Below are 13,536 nucleotides of genomic sequence, written 5' to 3'. Positions count from 1 at the left end.
AGAACACCTGTTGGAAGCCCAAAGGGAAGGCAGGTCTAGGTCTACATCCAGAGGTTATAGCCGTGATTCTTCCCCAGCATTGTCCCTGGTTAGAAGCAGAAGGATGGACATTTCCCCTTCACCATCAGTTTCTCCATCAGCAATCAGGAGCATAATAGGAGATCCTATTGAGGGAACCTTCAGAGATTTCCTTCCTCCAGTCACCCTGGCCCCCCAGGCTCCCGATCCACAGATCCCTATAGACCCCTATGAGGACCTTGAGTCCTCGGAACAACTACTGTCAAGCCTTCAAAGAATAATTACCGTGGCAATTTCTCAGAGCATTGCTTTATGCTTGAAGCAACAGGGCACTCAGGTTTAGGGGCACAAAGACACCCAGCCTCAATCATACACAGGAGTCAGACAAGTGGAGAGCGTAGACCAGGGTCCCCCTTGCTGGCTAATGAGGGGCCTGTATAGGCAGAGGAACCTCAGCATGATTTAATAATTTCTGAGGATGAGGAGTCAACAAAACCAGACATTCCAGCCTTTTCTGGACTCTTCCCACCTTCTCTTTCAAACAACTTTTGGGCAAAGCTAAGGTGACCCCTAAGTTGGGTGGAAACTCCACAACTGCATCCACTGATAGCTGTAAGGACTTGCCCCAGACAATTTTTGCTAAGGCTGCCATGGATAAGGAGGAGGTCCCTGCTCCCCCTCTATTTCTAGAGGTAGTGAAGAATCAGTGGGCTCATCCAGGGAATTTCCCAAATCCAGAAGGGAATGACCGATGCTTTTACAACGTAGATCAGGGACTTTCGCAAGCACTTCAGGCTCCTTCTGTCGATACCGCAGTCATGGCCCTGTCATCTTCTGCCGCTGTTGTCTCAGGAGATATAGCAGACAAACTGAAGCCTGAAAATAAAAAAGCGGAACTCATCTTATGGAAAGGGTTCCAGGCTTCAGCTTGGGCCATAAAATCAATAGTGGCTGCTTTCTTCTTTAATAGGACCACCCTCTTGTAATTGCTGCTATGTTCTGAAGTCTCGAGAAAGACTGTCAATCAATGGGGGGAAAGGAAGCCGTTGAAGCTGGCGCGTGTGCAGGCTCGAGGAAGCTGGGGAAGCTTCCTATTGGTTAACAGTTTGACAGCCGCATATAAAAGGCTGTCAGTTAAGTTCGTTACTTTGTTCGTTGTCAGCGATGTTAATAAATGGTTAGCGTTACATTGTCTCCAGCAGTTTCTTGAGGAGAATACTTTCCAGTTGCAGCAACTGCAGGAGCGCATTCCACCTAAGGACGCTCGAATGATGAAAGACCTTAGTAAAATTATTGCTGCAACACAATTTTCTGCAGATACCACACTAGACTCCTTCAAGTTTGCCTCTCGGGCTTTGTCTGCTTCTGTGGCCTTCAGATGCCTTCTTTGACTTAGGAACTGGCAAGCAGACAACAAGTCAAAGTTCCACTTAGCGTCCACACCTTATGCAGGAGGGTCTCTTTTTGGCGAGTCCTTTGAACCTATATTAATTGAAAACAAGGACAAAAAGAAGGTGCTTCCCACTACAACCAAGTGACAGGAGAACCAATCTGCTCCTTACCGCAGATGACCCTCTTTCCATCCCAGTGAGCCTGACTTCCATCAGAACAGGTACTATGGTCCCAGAGTGGATCGATTCTAAAACAGGAATTATTTCCCTGACAAGAATAGAACCCAGGACCAGTCCAAATGGCCCTTTCGTGGGGGAGGTGGTCGTCCCTTCCACAGAGGGAAATGATTCTAATCCCACTCTTCCCATAGGCTGTATTCCTGTATCACTTTGCGTCACAATGGAAATGCATAACAATGGATGGTTGGGTTTCTTGCAACTGTACAACAAAGCCTCAGATTAGAATTTCTTCCCTCCCCTCCGAATCTCATCAGGTCCTTCCCTTCTTCTCGAACGCTGTAAAATGTAATCTTTTAAGGCTAGCAATTAGCAATAGCAATAGCAGTAGACTTATATACCGCTTCATAGGCCTTTCAGGCCTCTCTAAGCGGTTTACAGAGAGTCAGCATATTGCCCCCAACAATCTGGGTCCTCATTTTACCCACCTCGGAAGGATGGAAGGCTGAGTCAACCCTGAGCCGGTGAGATTTGAACCGCTGACCTGCTGATCTAGCAGTAGCCTGCAGTGCTGCATTTAACCACTGCGCCACCTTCAACATTTATTGGAAATTCGAGCAATAGAGCCGTTGGAAGAGCGGGGGTTGGGATTTTATTACAACCTCTAAGAGTTCGTGGGTGAGTGGGTGGAGAGCGATCCTTGATCTGAAATGTATAAACCGGTACATCGTTTATAGATGTTTTAAAATGGCCTCACTGAGCTCCATGTTACAAGGGATCAGACAGGGAGACTATCTGGCCTCCATAGACCTCACTGATGTGTATTTACAAATCCCGGTATTACCATCCCACTGCAGATACCTCAGGTTCGCTCAGGAGGGGTCCCCTTTGGGCTGGCCTCAGCCCCGATGTCATTCACCAAGGTTCTGGCAGCATTGGCAGCTTACCTTGGTTCTATCCCAGTAAGGCTCCAATGCTACCTTGATGATGTCTTAGTGCAGGTCCATTCTTATGATCAGGCAATTCAGGACCTTCACCTCACCATTAGCACCCTTCAACAGGTGGGATTCTCTGTAAATTTTTCTAAAAGCCACTTCACGCCCACCATGAGAATTTTGCACCTAGGAGCAATAATAAACTCAGAAGCTGAGTTGGTCTTTCTGTCTCAAGACTGTAGGTATAATCTACAAAAAATAATCCATAAGGTGCATTCCAGGTGGGCAGTACCTATAGTAGACCTCTCACATCCACTAGGCACAATGATATCGTGCATTGGGAAAGTTCCCTGGGCGCGCTTTCACACCAGGACATTGCAGTGGGCCTTAATCCCATATCAAAAACAAATGATGAGCAACTCACCTTTGGCCATTCCAGTGTCTCCACAGGTCTGCCTGTTGTTCTGGTGGTGGCTCTTCGCAGCACTCACCAGAGGATCGGAGTTCAGAGAGCCGACGAGAGTAACCATGACTACAGATGCCAGTCTTTACGGCTGGGAGGCACTGATGGGCTCAAAGCTGCCGCAGGGTCATTGGACTGCCACAGATCTGCGCCACAATATAAATATCTCGAGCTGAAAGTGGCCAGTCGGACATTGCATCACTTTCAGCCAGACTTGCAACGCAAGCACGTGTTACTTCTCACAGACAACATCGCCACGAAGGCACACATGAACAGGCAAGGTGGGACTCACTCAAAAGCTTTGTGGACAGAGGCACATAGACTCATCTCGTGGGCAGAGATGCATATGGCCTCGATTATAGCGGACCATATCTTTGGGACTGCAAATCATCAAGTAGATTGGCACAGTTGGGCCACTGTGGACCACAGGAAGTGGCAGCTCCATCCAGATCTTTTTCACCACATTTGCCGTCGGTTTGGGACACCGATGATAGACCTTTTTGCAACCCCGGTGAATGCGCAACTCCCCCAGTTTGTATCCCGATACCGGACACGAGGGGCTGAGGACACAGATGCTCTGAGATGCAGATGGCCAACAAGCCTCTTGTACGCTTCCCCTTCTTCCAGGGACCATCAGAATGGTAGTGTTAAAGGGGGCGGAAGTAATCCTGATAGCACCAGACTGGCCCAGGAGACTGTGGTATGCAGACTTAATACAATTGTCTGCGTCCCCATCGTGGAAAATCCCCAGGGAGGAGATCTGTCTGTGCTAGGGGTTTTTGATATGCCCGGAGCCCCAGTTGCTCCAACTGACCTCCTGGCATTTGAAGAGGGCCTCCTGAAGGAAGCGAATGTTTCCGCAAAAGTTATCTCCACTTTGGAGGTATCCAGAAAACTGTTGACCACAAGGATCTACAATGCCACGTGGTCAGTGTTCATCAGGTGGTGTAGGTCGACATCCATATCCCCTTCTGATGCCTCGATACAACAGGTCCTGGAATTTTTGCAGCACGGACTGGACAATGGCCTTGCCCACAACACTCTGCACTGCCAAATTGTAGTACTTTCAACTGTCCTACACGGGGAAGGTCAAGTCCCCTTATCATACCTACTGCTTAATAAGTGGTTCTTAAAGGGTGCAGCAAATCTGGCCCCACCAGTCATACACCGATTCCCTATGTGGGATTTACCATTGTCCTTCAGGCTTTGACAGGACCTCCATTTGAGCCATATGCACAATCTCTCTTCAGCTCTTGATTCTGAAAGTTGCATTCTTAATAGACATTACATTGGCAAGACACATTTCGCAGCTTGGAGCTCTTTCGAGATGAAATGCATTTTCCATCAGGACAGGGTAACACTAAGGTTAGATCCCTCCTTCCTCCCAAAAATAAGCACTCCTTTTCATAGGGTGCAAGAGGTAGTATAACCCAACTTCTGTCCGGCTCCATCCCACGCAAGAGAATGTCTCTGGCACAGGTTATATGTCCATAGGGCACTGAGGATTTACCTCAGATGAACGGCTTTGTTCCATAGGTTGGAAGCGTTGCTGGTGTCATTCCAATCGACCACTCTGGGAGCTAGAGTCACCCCAACAACCATAGGCTGATGGTTAAGGGGAACCATATCTTTGGCCTACAAGATAAAGAATAAGACTCCACCTCAAGGAACTACCGCACATTCAACTCGAAATGCGGCTACCACAGCGGCATGGGCGACTAGAGCACCATTTGAAGATATCTATAGGGCAGCCTCTTGGGCATCCCCTACTTCCTTTATTCATCACTGTAGATTAAATACTTATGCATCAGCTGAAGCGTCATCCTCCCCACTCTGTGGACTGTAGCTTGAGTACGTCCCAATTGTAGCACCTCTCGCTCCCTATCATGGAGAACAAACGTTGGGACTTACCTGAACATTGCTTCTCATGAGGGGAGCAGGAAATGCTACATCCTACCCTAGTTAGTCGTAGCGGACTGCCCGGGGAGTACCCTTGTTGTGAAATTCTATTGTAGATCATTGTACTACATGCAACCTTGAGGAACTGGGCAAAAGGAGTAGTGGCGTGACTGCACCACTTTCTCTCAGTCTATGGACCAATCAGCACTGATAACAGCCCAACTGTAGCACCTCCCGCTCCCCTCATGAGAAGCGACATTCAGGTAAGTATCAACATTCGTTCTTGTTGCTTTAGGATGTATATGTATATCTGTATGTCTGTATGTATGTTGACAACTCTTCTGCCCCCTAGACTAAAATTTCTAAAAGACTCCTATCTTTGAAGATGAATCATCATTGGGCTTCCTTCCCTGAAATATGGAAAGGGAGAGTTTGCTATCAGACTAATAACATGAGATGGAGTAACTTAAGGAATCTGCCCTGGCCATATTACTCAAAGATGAATAGATAAACTTTTTTAAAGACCAGATATGGAGAATAGGTCCATATATTTTTCCAATGACCTAGCATTGTAAGAACCACATCAACTTGCTCAGCTTTTATGAAAAGAACTGTTCTTTGTCAACAGATGCAACTGCTCAAACTCATCCAGAATAATATTCTATAGGTAATCCTTGAGTTATGCTGGCAATTGGGATCGAGACCCCTGTTATTAAGCAATATGGTCACATGACAATATTGCTTAATAATGACAGTTCAGGTAGTCCCAGTCTTTGTCAAAATTACTGGACAAGCCACACATGAGTTAGAAGAGAGGTGTGGTGATGTGGCATGAGCACAGGGATGTCAAGGGAAGGAGAGTATGAGTCAGTGCAGCCCTTATCTACCAGCTCAATTGCGAATGCAGTCAGTCTGGTGATTCTTGAAACTTTGTGGACTTGTTCTACTTGCTTTTGCCTGATAAGTCCTAGTTTATCACCAATATGTATGATTTTCATACATCTAATACAAGATGAGATTTGAATCATAACATGTAATTTTTTGTTTTCCAGAAATAGAATATAATAAAATAATTATAATTCTACACAAAGTTTTAAGCTCACCTGATTGTCTTCCTGTCCTTCCATGTTATACTGATTCCCTGCCTGTAGCTCAGTCACTTTTTCTCCCAGAAGGAAGCCAAGGCGAGTCATGAGTGTGTTTGCTGCCTCATCTACAGAGGGAGGAGGTCCCAGCTCCTGTTCAGTTTCACCTGCATGGAACAAAAAAAGGATTTTAACTATATCCTATATTATTTCATATATAAAAGTATAATCTTGCACTTGTAGCACTGAAAATATTCTGCACATTATTATAAGAGGCGAAAGGATATGCTTTTTAAATGAAAAAGTACTGTTGGGTCATTATATTCCAGATAGGCCTAATTCATGGATTGGAAATAATTACACTGATAAATTAAAAGGAATTAGGAATAATGGTCATGCTATCTGTTGTTCAGCACTTAGTAGTACAACAGTACTGTGCAGCGGATGGTGTCAATGAGGCATGGAGATAATATAGCTGTGATGGCAAACCTATGGCATGCATGCCGGAAGTAGCACTCAGAATCATCTCTCTGGGTGCGTGGAGCCATCATTCATTCTTCCGGGTTCTGGTGCACTGGCCAGCTGGCTTTCACCACAGGAGCGCCAAAAACCAAAAGACCAGTTGGCTAGTGCACATGCGGGAACCTACAAGGGGAGCAGAGCTGCCAGCCAGAACAGGCGTGCCAGAACTTCCCTCCATCCCTGTCCGAGCAGGCTTCTTGTGTGGCCCCAGTCCTCCAGCCCGTGGCACTGCTGCACATCCGGAATGCTGGTGGGATGCCAGCAGTTCTAGCGCTGCTGCTCCCAGCTGGGATGCTGGAGCATGAAAAGCAAGAGGAGGCACCATCAGGGAGGCGAGCTGCCCCAGGAGGGCCTGTGGAGAGTGTAGCATGGAGATGCTACCAAAGGGTAAGAGGCGTGTAAGCCGGAAAGCAACGGGGAAGGGGAGGGGCTGCGCTGGATTCTTCTTGGTGGTGGGCTGGGGACGGTGCTTCATCCTGGCCAGAGTTGGAGCAAAGCTCTTCCACCTGCTGGCTCCACAACCCAAGCCCCAGGAACACTGATGCCCCTTACCTCCAAGGCCGGGAAGGGGTTCCGGTTTTCCAGCCGAGGCAGGTAGCCCAACTTTCTCTCGCTGTCCGAGGCTACAGAACCAGGTCATCAGTAGGTATGTCCCACCACCCCAATGGGGGCAGGGGGAGGGCAGAGGGCAGGTAGGGAGGCATGAGGACCCCAGGTGGAGCTGGCACATGCGCACTGGACAGCTGGTCTTTGCACATGTATATGCATGCATGCCAGAAACAGGAAAAGTAGGTGGCTGGCACACATGTGCATGCTGAAAACCAGTAGATCATCTACTTTTCTGATTTCGGTGTGCATGTGTGCTTCGCACGCTCGCACTTGACACTCAGTGCCAAAAAGGATTGCACGTGTTCCCATTTTGGCACTCGGTGCAGAAAAGATTAGCCATCGCTGTAATATAGGTACTCAACAGTATCTATATGACACAAGTTTGTAGAAATGACATTTGGCAGTGGAGGATTTACTGAATTTCAATAAAAATTGGCAAGGCAATATGTAAGTAGCATGAAACCTATGAGCCATATGTTTTGCGGACTTTCATATAGCATACTCAAAATGTTATTAGAATGTAATTACCCAAAAGTGGATTTTTTAATTAGTGTTTGCAGCCATGTAATTTTAAATTTGGAAAATATTTATATAGCTTCTGAGAAAAAATGATTCCTATATACATCTGTTTATAAAAATTGCTTTTAGATAACATATCAAATGTAAATATTTATTATTTGTTATTTTTCTGCTATATATCCAGGACCATTTATAATAATTAAAACATGCAATTTACAGTCAGCATAAGAATTGCATAAAGGTAAGGTAAAGGTAAAGGTTCCCCTCGCACATATGTGCTAGTCATTCTTGATTCTAGGGGGCAGTGCTCATCTCTGTTTCAAGGCTGAAGAGCCAGCGCTAGCTGAAGAGGTTTCTGTGATCATGTGACCGGCATGACTAAATGCCGAAGGCGCACAGAATGCTGTTACCTTCCCACCAAAGTGGTCCCTATTTTTCTATTTGCATTAATTGCTTGCAAACTGCTAGGTTGGCAGAAGCTGGACAAGTAATGGGAGATCACTCTGTTTCATGGCGCTAGGGATTTGAACCACCGAACTGCTGACCTTTCTGATCAACAAGCTCAGTGTCTTAGCCACTGAGCCACCATGTCCCTTGAATTTCATACAAGGGGACAAATACAAATTTAAATATATATCTTTGTCCCACTTCTTCTGAAAGATAATTCTGGCCTAGATGGGCAAAGCAACAGAAAGCAGGTTGAAAAGATATTTATATTATATTTTTATCAGGAAATGGAATAGCTCAGGTCTTTTGTTTCATGTGAAGTAGTCTTTGTGATCTTAATAGAAATGCAGCAATAATGTGTTTGCTCAACACTTCTTTTAGAAAAAACAGCACTGAGCAAGATAGTTTGCTTATGGAATGGCCCTTTCACTTGTTTAATGTGCATATATTACTATGCATCTATATGTATTTGATTAAACTATTTGTAGAATATCCTTTTCTAAAATAAAACATTCCAATTGGGAAACAGTATGCGTAAAGCAATCATGTTTTTCACAATACCACTAGCTGAGTATGAAACTTTTGCACAATATTCTTAATTTCATCTTTTAGAAAGGGGTGAGGGAGGGTGAGAAGGAAGGGCAAGGCATTACAATATAAAATGACAGCAACCCTACCTTCTATCATTGATGAAGTTACCTAGTTTGGGTAATGAAACATCTGCAAGAAAACAACGAAGCTGAGAGAGCACCAAGTACCCTTTATGGAACTTGGAACTTGAGATTTGTTGGAACTTTGTTTTACTTAGGAAGACTAGAGAATCATTTTGATCTATGCAAAATAAATGAAGCCACTCCAGAAGACCACTGTGAGAACTTTCATATTGGCCTGGGAAACTTAACCCAATACTAGATTGTTGGGAAAATTGCATACCGTATTTTTTGGAGTATAAGCCTCATCTTTTTCCGTCAGAAAAGAGGCTGAAAATCTGGGAGCGTCTTATACACTGAATACAGCAATTTTTTTGCCCCCTGAAACCCCGCCCCCTTACCAAAATGCCCATGCATAACGTGTAGGAAGCTTATAGAATGCTCCCGGGGCTGAGGAGGACAGAAATGAGCAAAAAATTGGTGGGTTTTTTTTTTTTGACAAAAAAGGGCCAATTTTCATGAAAAATGGGACAATTTTTGCTCATTTTTGCCCCACCCCCACCCCGAGGAACATGTTACAAGCCTCCTAAGGGCTATTCATGCTTTTTTTTTAAAAAAAAAATGAGCCTTTTTTGGGAGGTTTGCAGAATGCAAAAACTTTTTTTTTTTAATTTGCCTCTTCAAAACCTTGGTGCGTCTTATACTCCAGTGCGTCTTATACTCCAGTGCGTCTTATACTCCGAAAAATACAGTAATTTAATTATCTGTATAAACTGAATCGAAGTAGTAACAATAATCACCTTCCCTTACTAAAGATAACATTTTCTCCTTAAAGCAGTGATTTCTGTAGATATAAAGCTTTCAAGAACATTTCACTATTGAGGTATTGAAAAACACACTAAATTTAGATCCAATCATGAGTTTAACTGTAATTGTATGGCTACCAAAAAAGATGTAGTCAGTTTCTAAAAGTTGTATCACAAAAAAAGTTTCCATATCTATATTATCTATTGAAAGTAAAAAAAAAACAGGAAAACTTCAATGAACTTAATACTAATTGTCTCTAGTTGTCAAAAAGTCTGTCCTTATTCTGACATATCCTATCAGGCCAGATAAATGACACGTCACATACTTACCAAGCCAATGAAAATTTGGAAAGCCCTATTTTGCCTTCTTTATGAGTCCAAGCTACGTGCCTGAAGGACCCCATCCATCACTGGGAATCCAGGCGCCTCAGTGGATGGCAACAGAGGCCTCGGATGGGTTCCATGGCACATGAGGGCTTCACAGGGGGCCAATCTAGCACCCGGAGACAGTTTTATCCTAAGGAGGCCAGGGGCATCGTTGAGACTCATGCAAAGAAGGGTTCAAGCCTGGTCCCCGTGCAGTGCTATGATCCATGAGTTGCTGCTGGAGCTGCGCAGCTACCCAGACAGCCTTTTTGTGGGCAGTGGCCTGCAAGTGGGCGTGGCGATGGGGCGGGGAGAGAAGGCCCTCCTTCCCTCCATGGGCCTGGACCAGCACCCTTCCTCCTCTTCTCCTGCAGGTGTCCACAGAGCTGCTACCATTCCTGCATCTGAGCAAGGCTGTCCTCCTGGCCCACGTCTGCCGCCTGGGCGCACTCTATATCTGCCTGCATGAGTTCATCAAGCAGTTTGCCGAGCATACCCAGCCACGCTGCCACCACCCCACCATAGGTACACCCTTCCTAGCCTATGTGGTGGACTGTGGCACCAGGTAAACCCAGAGATAGAGAGAGAGAGAGAGAGATGAATGGTGATTGGGTGTGTGGCTGATAGTTGGCTTCCAGCGCTGGAGAGGGCAGGGAAAGGAAGCAGCCAGGCTGCACTGCCTTTCATTGGGGCGTCTGGAGAAAGATGGGGATGCTCTTGCCATTTCTTTTCCCCTTGCCAAGCATGGCAAGGCTTTCTGCCCTCACTTAGCCACCTTCCCCTTTTATTGATGCAAGATATTCCCAACTCCTGGGCCGACTGTCTTCTTCCCAGCAGCTCTTTCTCTGCCTTTCAGCATCAGCCGTCACAGACAAGGTTTTTGTAGACAGAAAAGCTTGCCAAACCTACCACCACCAAGATGCCCTCGCTTCCCCCAACCATTTCTTTGTCTACCTGATTTCCAGCTCAGTCGCATTTCACACCATCGTGTGCAGGGAAACAAAAGTTTGTGGGACTGATGGGAGGAACCGAAGTCGCGATGACACGACATGCGATCTCAATGCTCTGAGATCGCAGTCGACACTTTTGTCTCTGGGTGGTCCAAATGGACCTAAACCGTCCCGCAGAGACCGTGAACAGGAAGAATACATCTTGCTCATCACAGGGACATCGCAAAGTCCCTGTGATGATCCAAGAGAACCTCTTCAAGCCGGTGACAAAAAATCCAGCCAAATGGCTGATGAAGTCGGGGCGGCTCCAAAAGGGAAGGATATGGAAAGAGAAAGTATTTTCAGCTGGTGAGGAATTTTTACTGTTTTAAAAGTGACTGCCTATTAAAAAAACCTTTAAAATTAATTTAAATTGGAGAACGGAAGAAATAAGAGGCGGAATTAAATTTGGATTGGTTTTGAACAGTGGGTTATCTTACTTTTTAAATGCTATTTTTACGGATGGAATTTATGCAAGCCTTTTAAAACAAATGACCATTGGCTTACCTGAACAGTCGTTCTCTGGGTGCTGCGGGAGAGTCCAAGCATGGGTTAAATTCAATCTATTCACCCAAGAACTGAGTAAATTCTTTTGGCCACGCCTCCTCTCCTCATTGAGGGCCAGTTCAAAAACAAAGTTGATGGTCTGTGATGGTCGAGTGCACATTGTCTCATTCGGTCTTGTCAATAGTCTTTTTGCTCCTCACAGCCATTACAATCCGTTAAAGAGGAAGAAAACCCCAGGGTAGGGTTGGACTCTCCCGCAGCGCCCAGAGAACGACCGTTCAGGTAAGCCAACGGTCATTCTCCTGTGCGCTGCTTGGAGAGTCCAAGCATGGGACATACCCAAGCTATGCAGTCCCAGGGAGGGAAACAGGAACATTCAAGGAGCATGGATTTGCTACAATTTGCTGCAGTACCCTCCTCCCGAAGGATGCTTTGGCTGTGGCATAAGAGTCAATGCGATAATGTTTGATGAATAAGGATGGAGAATTCCAAGTGGCTGCCCGGCATATTTCCTCCACGGAGGCCTGAGTTGCCCACGCGGCCGAGGTGGCAGTGCGTCTTGTCGAGTGAGCTGTCACCCTAGGTGGCACCATCTTGCCCTGTTGCATGTAAGCCAACTTAATGCAAGCCTTCAGCCAGCAAGCTATAGTAGAAGGAGAGACCTTCCGCCCCATCGAACCTGGCTGAAAAGAAATGAAGGGTGCTTCAGAACGGCGAAAAGTCGCTGTCCGCTTGATGTACCTGCGGACAGTGTGCCTCACATCCAGCTTGTGCCAAGTGTATTCTTTGGGATGTCGAGGATGAGGGCAGATGTTAGGGAGCAGTACTTTCTGAGTCCTGTGAAACAAAGAGTTCACTTTTGGCAGAAAGGCCAGGTCTAGTCTGAGGGTGACACGGTCAGGGTGAATAATGCACAAGTCCTCACGAATCGAAAGTGCTGCCAGCTCCGACACCTTCTTGGCCGATGTGATGGCTATGAGGAAAACAGATGACGGAGACCGATGGACCTGGTTGGTTCGAATGGTGTCTTGGTCAGTGGTCTGAGAACGAGCGGAAGATCCCACATGGGGAACCTATGAATAACAGGTGGATGTAAGTTGGAAGCCCCTTTTAGGAAGCTTTTTACCTGAGGATGCTGTCCCAAGGAGACTGAGAAATGTCTAGTTAAGATGGTGGACAAGACAGCTACTTGGTGGCGAAGGGTGTTGGGAACGTCCCACCCGCCATGAGGGTTCTGAACTTGGTGCCCCCTTGGCGGTTGATGTGGGCCTTCGTTGCTATGTTGTCCGTAAGTAGCAACATGTGACAGCTTACAATGTCCTTTAGAAAATGGCGTAGCGCTAGCCTGGCCACGCGCAGCTCCAAGAGGTTGATGCTCTGCGTCGCCTCTCTCCGTGACCACCTCCCTTATGTCACCTGTTCTTGGAAGTGGGCTCCCCATCCCTGGAGGATCGCGTCAGTCGTGACCACCAGTCGGTCTGGTTCCCTGAAGAGGCAACCCTTCATCACTGCCTGTGATTCCCACCAGTGAACTGACCGCTTTACCTTCAGGGGGACCTTGATCCGTCTGGGAGAGTTGCTGTTTTTCGCCCTTTGGATGGAGAGAAGAAGCCATTGGAGTTCGCGGGCGAGCCCAAGGCACTATGTTAATGCAAGAGATCATGAGTCCCAGCAGCTGAGATAGATCATCCAATTTACTCTCCACTGAGTAGAGAGTTTTGTCTACCCCGCTAGGATTAGTCAGGGAACCCGGTTGGGCCCACTTTTGCTGGATTACATTAAGGAACATGGTAGGTGCTCCTGCGGTGGGGTGGTCTCATCAAAGAGACCCTTGTTCGGGTCCTGAGAATCTGAAGTGGAAGTGGACCCCTGGGTGGTTACGCCCAATTGGGTCGAGGCTTTGCCTTATGCAGAATTGACTTGAAGATAGAAGGGCGGAAAAGACCCATAAATGCAGGTTTTTCAGGAGGGTTCTCATCCTCAGAAAATTCCTGCTCATCTGCATTATCATCTTACAGGGCTGACGCCTCTGTGGCTATGGAGGTGCCTGGAGATGGAGGACCAACAGGCTGACCCCTTGGGGCAAACCCTTTGCTAGGTTTGGCCTGAGTGGTTTTAGAGGCCTGGAGTTTCTTACAGATGCCAGCCTCTAT

General features: G+C 46.5%; 1 protein-coding gene across 5 annotated transcripts in view; it reads right to left on the bottom strand.

Moving 5' to 3' along the window:
- TANC2 (tetratricopeptide repeat, ankyrin repeat and coiled-coil containing 2) overlaps positions 1 to 13,536 on the bottom strand; it is a 325,867-nt gene that overhangs the window by 102,864 nt on the left and 209,467 nt on the right. For all 5 annotated transcript variants that reach the window (XM_014062481.2, XM_087713296.1, XM_087713297.1 and 2 more), the window contains one exon: positions 5,987 to 6,135. In XM_014062481.2, the coding sequence (XP_013917956.2) occupies positions 5,987 to 6,135 (149 nt within the window). The remainder of the gene's footprint in view (positions 1 to 5,986; positions 6,136 to 13,536) is intronic.

This window comes from Thamnophis sirtalis, unplaced genomic scaffold, assembly GCF_051295495.1.
Source record: "Thamnophis sirtalis isolate CommonGarterSnake01/CBP01778 unplaced genomic scaffold, rThaSir2_p1.2 scaffold_4, whole genome shotgun sequence".
NCBI lineage: Eukaryota > Metazoa > Chordata > Lepidosauria > Squamata > Natricidae > Thamnophis > Thamnophis sirtalis.
Note: the sequence above shows the minus strand (reverse complement) of the source record. Positions and strands in the feature narration are given on the sequence as shown.